General features: G+C 39.5%; 1 protein-coding gene across 1 annotated transcript in view; it reads right to left on the bottom strand.

Moving 5' to 3' along the window:
* DOCK2 (dedicator of cytokinesis 2) overlaps positions 1-10087 on the bottom strand; it is a 669066-nt gene that overhangs the window by 484780 nt on the left and 174199 nt on the right. The window contains exons 23-24 of the mRNA XM_007939749.2: positions 8129-8237; positions 2525-2595 (exon numbers count right to left, since the gene is read on the bottom strand). Coding sequence (XP_007937940.2) covers positions 2525-2595; positions 8129-8237 — 180 coding nt within the window. The remainder of the gene's footprint in view (positions 1-2524; positions 2596-8128; positions 8238-10087) is intronic.

Here is a 10087-nt window from a genome sequence, read left to right as displayed (position 1 = left end):
CATATACACATATATATGTGTATATATATACATACACACACATATATTATATATGTGTGTGTGTGTGCATATATATATGTGTGTGTATACACACACATACACGGGAACTCTGGTAGTGCAGTGCCTAAGGCACTTGACTGCTAACCAGAAGGCTGGTGGTTCAAACACACCAGCCACTGATCAGAAGGAAGATGGGGCAATCTACTTCCGTAGTGATACTGCTTCAGAAACCCAAGGAGGGGTCGCTATGAGTTGGATCCAACTTGACAGAACATAACAACAACAACATACACACACACATATATATGTGTGTGTGTATGTGTGTGTGTGATTACACTTAGCTTGAGACTAGAAGGATGACAAAGCTAGCAAAAATTTTCCATATGAACTGAAAAACATGAATAGAAAGATTGGTGAAAATGGAACAAAGTCTGGAGTTTAGTTCATAGAACTGTGCCAATGTTAATTTGTCAATTTTGATCAATGTACTATGGTAATGTAAAATGTTAACATTTTGTTTGTGTGTGTATATGTATGTATGTATGGTGTATGTTAGAACCAGTCTGGGACATCAAAAAGGAGATAGTTCTTTCCAAAGAGAGTAAAAATAAAAATATCTCTGAAACAAATTATAGTCCCTGTCAACTTTCCAAAATGAACTCATTGTATTCATTCACTCATTCAAGTATTTCACAGAGGCCTGTATACAGTGGCATCTACTTAATAAGTCAGGCAATGTGCCCTGAACAATGGGGGTACAATGGGAATAGACTTGGCCTCAGTGGACACCAACTTTCACTCTAATGGAAGTGCATATGCAAAAAATAAATTGATACAATATGCCACATGAAATGAAATAAATAAATAGGAAGTTGTGTAGAGAATAATGATATAAGGGTTGGGAGATTAATTTAACTTATATACAATATTCAGAAGTAGCATCTCTAAGGAGATTACACTTAGCTTGAGACTAGAAGCATGACAAAGCTAGCAAAAATCTTCCATATGAACTGAAAAACATTAATAGAAAGATTGGTGAAAATGGAACAAAGTCTGGAGTTTAGTTCATAGAAATGTGCCAATGTTAATTTGTCAGTTTTGATCAATGTACTATGGTAACGTAAAATGTTAACATTGGGGAAGCTAGGTGAAGGGTATATGGGAATTCTTTGTACACTATCTTTGCAATTCTCCATATCTAAAACTCTTTCAATATGAAAATGCTTTAAAAATCTTCTAAATGTTATGTGGGAACTTAAGTGAATTTAAGAAAAAGAAAATGACCCTATTTTAACAGCATAATCACAATTAAAGCAATGTGTTCATCTTATGAAGGGAACAGGGTTAAGAAGGAAGAGAAAGCAGACCAGAGTCCACCTCTATTATTTCCCTTCATGTATCCTTAGATTGTTCTCTATTTGCAATTTGGGAGCTTACAGGGCAAAAACACTGAACTCAAAATAACCTTCAAACAAGGAGAAATGGAGACAGCAACTTCAAATTAGAGGGTTTTTTTAACCCACATACTTACTCTATTATCTGTGGGCACCAAAGAGGGATGCTTATCTCATGTTCAGTGTTCACCAGTGTCAGCTGGCACAACAAAACCAAAACACAAGCATGCCTTCATAGAGGCCTGTACACAGCAGCGTCATGAAGGCTGGTGTCACCCAGTGTGGTAACTCAGTGTCATCTCTTTCCCTCATGGTCTTCCTCCCATATGTGACCGTACAGACTCCTTAGTAATACTGATTTTCAATTTTAATCACAGAATAATATGTGATAAATATATTTGTAAACTGCTCAAATGTAATGTTTCTTGGATTATATGGATACTAACACTAAAATTATTTTATAAAATATTTCTACATTTAATTACATTATTAATAACTGAGTGGGAGCTTTTTGATTTTTCCCCTTCTTTTCCTTTAATTACTACTCATTCTCAAAGAAGTTATTGATACAGGTTCACAAGTACTAATTATCACCATATTGTAGCTAAAACACCATAAATTTGCCAAAATCAGTGATTATAAAGACACTGGCAGCAAAGAAAATAAAAGCACATGCTTGTAGCCCATGCAGATGAAACCACATGATTTGAGCCATCATTATAATGATAGCTCTGCTCTGACTGGCTTGCATTAGAAGTTTCAAAAAGTAAATTAACATACAGTTTTAGCCTTGTAGATATGCATGTAAGCTGACCTTACCAAATACATTTTGTTGTTATAACTAACTAGAGGGATATTTTTATAAAGAATAATAAATTTCTGCTGAAACACTGCACAAAAATTTTGTAGACAGTCATGTTTGTGTCATCCCCTCTGATAGTGCCACTCGATGCAGTTCACATCCCCCATACACTCCTAGTGACGTCATTGCCTGTACAAAGCTCTTACCCTATGCCTTCCCTTGTCCCCTCGTGCTGAGTGCCCATCCAGAATTCCCCAAATGTGCTCTCCTCTCCCTCTGAATCCCTGGCTTGCCAACAACATCAGAAAAGTATATCATAAGTTCTTACCTGAGTAACTTTGCATCAAAGACTGTTTCCACATCATGGAGGACAGATGGAATGTATTTCAAAGCTGCCACCTAGGTGGAAAGTGAAATAAACATGAGCAATGCCCACATCAAACAACTCGGGGCTGGCAAGAGGGATATTTTGCAGCAAGACACAAATCATGGGAGAATGACCCTGCATCCTGGGCACTGCTGCAATGATCCCACATTTTTCACATGTACAATTTAGTGACACCAATTATATTAATTGTGCTGTGCAACTAGCACCAATAATCATTGCCAAATTTTCCATCACTGTAACAGAAACTCAATGCTTCCTAAATAATGGCTCCCCTTTTCCCCCTCCCTCCTGTCCCTGGTAACCACTAATAAACTTATGCAATAGATACAGAAGCTTCTACTACTGTAGGCAGCCACTTTCTCATATGCACCAAGGATATAAAAGAGGGAACCTCTTGCCCTCTTAAGACACTCTAGTGGTTTCATTAGCATGAGTGGCACTCATAATAGCCAACAGAGCATGGCATTCAAAAGAAGGTATTAATTTAATTCCACTACATTTGTATCACCAAATTGAGGCTTCACAAAGAATCATGGACCTAAAGGAAATGGGTCAAATGGGTCTGCATAATGTCACCATGTGCCCTTTATTCACAACTGGGGTAAATCCAATTCACAATTATCCAGTGATGACCTTCTCAACCTGCCACAGGGACCTCCAAGCATAATAAAAAATATATAGACACTCCTTTCTTAGTGGCATAAAAAAGAACATTGACTTTGGAGTCAGGACATTTGACTGTGTTCAAACCCTACCTTCACCACTATGGATCAGTATAATGTGGGATGAGTTGTTTATTTTGAACCTCCTGTGGACACTGAACTGGGAGCTCTGGTGGCATAATGCCTAAGGCATTTGACTGCCAACCAGAACGCTGGTGGTTCAAACCCACCAGCTAGTCCCTGGAAGGAAGGTTTGGGCAATCTACTTTCGTAGTGATACAGCCTCAGAAACCCAAAGAGGAGTTGCTAGAGTCGGGGCCAACTCGAAGGCACATAATAACAACAACAACAACATGGACACTGAGGAGAGTAGGTCCTTGCAGATTTGTGGCAGGATGAAATGCACAGCATGTAAAGATCTCAGGCCCATCCCTAGCACATGGTAGGTCCTCATAGAAAGTGACTGTATTGCTAATTACAGCCTCTATGAACTGGCTTTAAACTCTTGATGGTTTCCCATGATCAACTATCAATGCCAACTCTGAACAAAAAGGAAAACTGCAGACAGCAATTGACAAAATGTCTAAATGAACCTTTGAATGAAAAATAACTTGCCTCTGGTCCCAGAACTCACAATAGACAAAGCTGAGATTTGAACCAGTTCTGCTCTATTCTAAACTAAAGCAGACACATTATTAAGATTTCCAGCATAATCTGCTACCCAGCTAGAGGTATAAAGTTTGGGCCAAGAATATCAATCACTGGCATTTATGCTCTATCCTCCTGTTCAAATCCATGGCCAAAAAACAAAAAACAAACACACTGCCATCAAGTTGGTCCCGCCTCATAGAGACCCCTCCTTGGGTTCCTGAGGTGGTATCTCTATGGAAGTAGATTGCCCAACATTCCTTCTGGGGAGTGGCTGGTGGGTTTGAACTGCCAGTCTTCTGGTTAGTAGTCAAATCAATGGCAGACATCACTAATAGATCATGGTATTTTTCCTATGCAGGCTCATAATCAGGACTCAAGTCACCTTGTGCTGTTTGACCTGAGTTCATACACTAGGTAAAACTTTACCATCCTTTTTTTTTCCCCCATAGCCAGTTCTTGTGAATTTATTCTCCTTAAAATTTGTATCTGTGTTTCTTGATCCAAATGAAGTGCTGAACGTCCCAATATTACTCAACCTTGTGATACGGTTAGGAACACAAACACCCCATTCCAGATTCTACATAAGTAAAACATTGAAAAGGTTCTTTTTTATAATGATGGAAAAGAGGGACCAGTATAAATGACTGAAAATTATTTAAACTAAACTAATAGGCTCTATGTGCTTCCCATACATTTATGTAATTCCGTCAATAATCCTGTAAATTAACCATTATGTTTTCCAGTTTATAAAAAGAGAAACTGAGGTACACAAAATGGAAATGATTTTCCCACGGCTGCATGCCAAAAGGTTGACACCCAATTTCCTGATTCTAGTCTTTCTGTCTCAAAAGCCATAGCTCTTTCTCCGGTATCCAACTGCATAGTTTGTAGAAGATTCCTTGTGTGGAGTTTGCTAACATCCCATTATCTTGATCCTTTTCCTCTCATCAGTGCCTTCCTCACACCCTAACACAGCATTAAATTCTCTTCAAAGGGTATGTCTCTCCAAATTTGAATAGGACTTTATTTACATCTTTGATAATTTTTAAATACCATAGAAATAGGTAGAAAGCATTATTGGTTTATTTAAATCCCTGAAGCAAATTTAGCATTGAGAGCAAATTAAAAATGAGTGGAAGCTCCTTTCCTCTGCTCTGAGGTTGAAATCTATGAGGAGAAAACCACCTTAATTGGGCTCAAATCACAAGAAAAGGGAAGTACTTCTGCCAAAGCTATCCAGACAATAAGAACCTGGAAAAAAGATTTATGCTAAAACCATAATAATGTTCTTCTCATTGCCACTGAGTTGAATCCAACTCATAGCAACCCTATAGGACAGAATAGGACTGCCCTACAGAGTTTTCAAGGCTGTAAATCTTTACAGAAGCAAACTGCCTCGTCTTTCTCCCATAGAGCAACTGTTGTTGTTGTTGTTGTTTGCCATCGAGTCGGCCCCAACTCATAGGGACCCTTCCTTGGGTTTCTGAGGCAGTATCACTACGGAAGTAGGATTGCCCAACCTTCCTTCCGAGGAGTGGCTGGTGGGTTTGAACCGCCAGCCTTCTGGTGAGCAGTCAAGTGCCTTAGGCACTATGCTACCAGAGCTCCTATAGAGCAACTAGTGGGTTCAAATCACCAAACTTTCAGTTAGCAGTCAAGTGCTTTAAACACTGTGCCACCAGGGCTCCTTCATTTGCATCCAAAAACCAAACCAAAGCCAAAGCCATCGAGTCAATTCCAACTCATAGCGACCCTACAGGACAGAGTAGAACTGCCCATAGGGTTTCCAAGGCTGTTAATCTTTAAGAAAGCAGACTGCCTCATCTTTCTCCCATGGAATGGCTGGTGGGTTCAAACTTCTTACCTTTTGGTTAGCAGCCAAACCGGTAAGCACTATGCCATCAGAGTTCCTTCTTCATTTGCATAGCAAAACCAAAACCAAACTCACTGCTGTGGAATGGGATCCAACTCATACCGACACCTCCTTGGGTTTCCGAGGCAGTGTCACTACAGAAGTAGATTGCCCAATCTTCCTTCCGAAGAGTGGCTGGTGGGTTCAAGCCATATCAGGGCTTATTCCTTCCATTTCTCTCAAGGGCATGGGGTCTCTCTCTGTGGCACCTTTGCCTCTTTCAGAACATCTCTTTTCTTCTCACACCAACTGGCTTCCTCTGTTTTTTCATCATTTCTCCTTCCTCATTCCAGATAATCTTATCTTGAACGTGACTCAACCCTATAACCTCTCTCATCACAATTGGCCATCCTTCACTTCTCACTATATTTCCAAACACTGCTTAGCATCTCATCAGAAGCTCAGCTGTGTCCAATATAATACAGATGTGGTGATAAGCTCACCTGTATATCTTCATACTGTCTTCTGCTCCTGTTGTTCACACTGATATAAAATGATGAGGGTTTTAGGAGTAGGGGGAAGACTTCCCTCCAGCAAGAGAGAAGGGAAAGTGAATACCATAAGAGTGCAGTCCCAACTAATCCTAGAAAAGACATCCATATCCCTAGTTTAGCAGGAGCACATAGTTAAATGCTACATGAACAGTGTAACATAGTGGTTGAAAGTATGGCCGACAGAGACAGATAGAAATAGACAGGAATGCCACTTCTACCTCTTACTAGCAATGGAGTCTTGAGAAAGCTGTATCAACTTTGAGCTTCAGCTTCCTCAACTATAATATAGAGATCTCAACACCTATCCCTAAAATTGTTCATTTATTCATTCAGCAGACATTTATTGAACATCAACTATGCTAAGGACTATTCTAGGTGTTGAGGATGCAGCAATGAACAAGCAAAGCCTCCCTCTAAACACAAACACAGAGTTTCCCATCTTTAGCCTTTAGCAGAGTGGTTTTCAAACTCTGTTGCACATTAGAATCACCAGGGGAACTTTTTAAAATCCTGATGCCCAAAATGGTTGATGGAAATTTGAAAGAAAGGAAGGAAAGGAGGGAAGGAATAAAAATATGCCCAGGTCACATTCCATACCAATTAAATAAGAATGTCTGGTGATAGTAACCAGGCATCAAAATTTACTAAAGATCATCAAGAAAATTTAATGGACAGCAAAGTCAGGGACCCATTGCATCAGCAGCAAACACTCTTTCTGCCCCCTCATCTCCATTCTAACTGAAACAAACCCATTGCCATTGAGTAGATTTTGACTCCATGAGTTACAGGGTAGAACTGTTCCATAGTACTTTCTTGGCTGTAATCTTTAACAAAGCAGTCCACCAAATTTTACTTCCATGATGCTGCTTGCACCACTGAGGGACCTTAGCTGAACAGTCAAAAAAAAACAAACTCATTGCAATCAAGTCGATTCCAACTCACAGTGACCCCCATTGGGTTTCTGAGGTTATAAATCTTTATGGAAGCAGATCACCTCATTTTCCTCCTGAGGAGCAGCTGGTGGGTTTGAACTGCTGACCTTCTAGTTAGCAGCCAAATGCCTTATCCACTTTGCCACCAGAGCTCCTCTAAACAAAAACTGGGCAATCCTGGGTATAATCATGGATATTTAAATTAGCAACTCAAAAGGTAAAGTTGATGTGAAAAAAAATCAATCAGCATTATTAACTCATTGATTTAGATAAATGTTTTTGGGTTTTCTTTACTAACAGCACATCAGACAGCCCCTTCTGTGAAAGGTATAAAGTCTTCCTAAATAGCCTCTTCAATCAGACTCTTCTCTAAACTCTTTCTCAAACATGGGGCTAGGTCTGAAGTTTCCTTGCAGACATACAGTTTGCAAATTAGCATCATGAACCCCAGATGAGAGGATCTGTTCTCTCCAGAGCACCTCCTATTTATTGAGGGGACTCTTTCATCCCAAAAAGGGACCTGAGTTTATAGTATTGAGAACAAAAAGTGGACTAAGAGTTTCAAATTTAAGAGACTGCCATCTTAACTATTCTCAAGACTAAAAGCAGACCAGATTCAACCTATTTCCCTCCATATAATAAAAGCATCAGAACTATTTTAAATGGGGGCACTGCTACCTTCACAGGAAACAATAAATATGTTTTCTCCTAACCTTGGCCTTCCTGATCATTAAACCACCTGGCCAGCCCAGGCCTTCAATTAACTAAGGGCTGCACATTTAAGGCAAGATAGACATTATCTCAACATGCTGTTATTTATTAGATGATCAAGGAAAAACCAGAGGTGTTTGTTTTTTCTTTTTTTTTTTTTTTTTTTTTTGGTGTAAACCAACCTGCAAAAGGATGGTGGTTTTATACTGACTTTTCATCAGGTTGTTGATAGATTCAAAGAGTCTTCGCATGGATTCCTCAAACTCCATCTGTTCTTTGCCTTCATAAAGCCTGAAAGAAGACACATCTGGGTGATTATTCGAGCCAAGAGGCAATACCTTTGAAAGTGTGTGCCAGCCTTAACCTTCATTTAAAATTTAAAAGAAATGGGATGGAGATCAAGATTTGGGGAAAGGGAGTTGACTGAAAAATCCTTACATGTATAATTCACTCAAGGGGAAAGTCTTATGTCCATCCTACTGAACAGAAACCCTGCAACCAACACAGCATAATAAATCCACTCCTTGCCCATTTTTTTGTTTTGTTTTGTTTTTTTCTTTTACCCTGAGGAACCTCAAAGGAATGAAACTTGTCTGAGCTCAGGGGGCATTAATAATTTCATCCTTCTGCAATAATTAGAGGGGAGATTGTGATCATCAGATTTTCAAAGTATCATGGAAACATCAAGGAGAAATATTTTCAAATACTCTGCCCCTTGCATTTAGTCATTGTGTGCTTGTCAGATGAATGTCAGCCTGCCTGTTCTAGGTCAGGGTTGCTGCCTTCCCTGCCTCTCAGTCTCTCATTTCAGGAAGGTATTCATTACCTAATTTAAACCTTTTGTTCCTCTGATTACAAAAGTCATATGTTGTGATTGTAAAACATTTAAATAGAAATACATAACTCTTAAAGGGAGAGAGTTCTCATTAATGCTACCCAGGAGACTAGCTATTGTTAACATTTTGATGTATAACATTACACAAATTTTCAATGCCTATACTAATAGGTGGGAGCTCTGGTAGCATAGTGCCTAAGGCACTTGACTGCTAACCAGAAGGCTTGAGGTTCAAACCCACCAGCCACTCCTCAGAAGGAAGATGGGACAATCTACTTCCGTAGATTCCAGAAACCCAAGGAGGGGTCGCTATGAGTCGGGTCCAACTCAACGGCACATAACAACAACATACTAATAAATAAGGAGCTCTGTTCATGTTGTCAGAAGCGACCATTCCCTGGGAAGGATATCATGCTCAGTAAAGTGTAGAGTAAGTGAAGAAGGGGAAGGCCCTCAACAAGATAGATCGACACAGTGGCTGCAGTGATGGGCGCAGGTATAGCAAGGATCGTGAGGCTGGCACAGGACCAGGCAGTGTTTCATTCTGTTGCACATAGGGTCACTATGAGGCAGAGCCAACTTGATGGCACCTAACAACAACAAGAAGGAGCTCTGGTGGTATGGTGGTTAAGGCATTTGGCTGCTAACTAAACGGCCCACCAGCCACTCCATGGAAGAATGATGAGGCAGTCTGCTTCCATAAAGATTTACAGCCTTGGAAACCCAATAGGGTTCTCGATGAGCAGAATTGACCTGATGACAGAGTTTGCTTTTTTGGTATACTAATAGACAAATAGAAAGCTAGTCATTGCTGTTAGTTCCTGTCTAGTTGACTGCAACTCATGGCAACCTCATGTACAACAGAACAAAATGTCGTCTAGTCCTGCACCATCTTCACGATCATCGTGCTGGAGTTGATTGTTGCAGCCACTATGTATTTTGAATGGTTTCCAAACCCAGGGCGCTCATCTTCCAGCACAGTATCAAATTGGACAATATTCTGTCATGATCCATAGCATTTTCATTGGCTAATTTTCAGAAATGGTTGGTCAGGTCTTTCTTCCTAGTGTGTCTTAGTTTAGAAACTCCATTCAAACGTGTCCACCATGGATTACCCTGCTGATATTTAAAATACCGGTGGCATAGCTTCCAGCATCATAGCAACACACAAGCCAGTATGATAGGCAGGTGGTGGAGATTATATATATATATTATATATTATTATATATTATATATATTATATTATATATTATTATATATTATATTATATATATTATATATAATACACATATATAATATATGACAG

Source organism: Orycteropus afer, unplaced genomic scaffold (genome assembly GCF_000298275.1).
Source record: "Orycteropus afer afer isolate SDZICR_OR568_19922 unplaced genomic scaffold, OryAfe1.0 scaffold00062, whole genome shotgun sequence".
NCBI lineage: Eukaryota > Metazoa > Chordata > Mammalia > Tubulidentata > Orycteropodidae > Orycteropus > Orycteropus afer.
The sequence above is the reverse complement of the archived record's forward strand: the minus strand, read 5'-3'. Positions and strand labels throughout refer to the sequence as shown.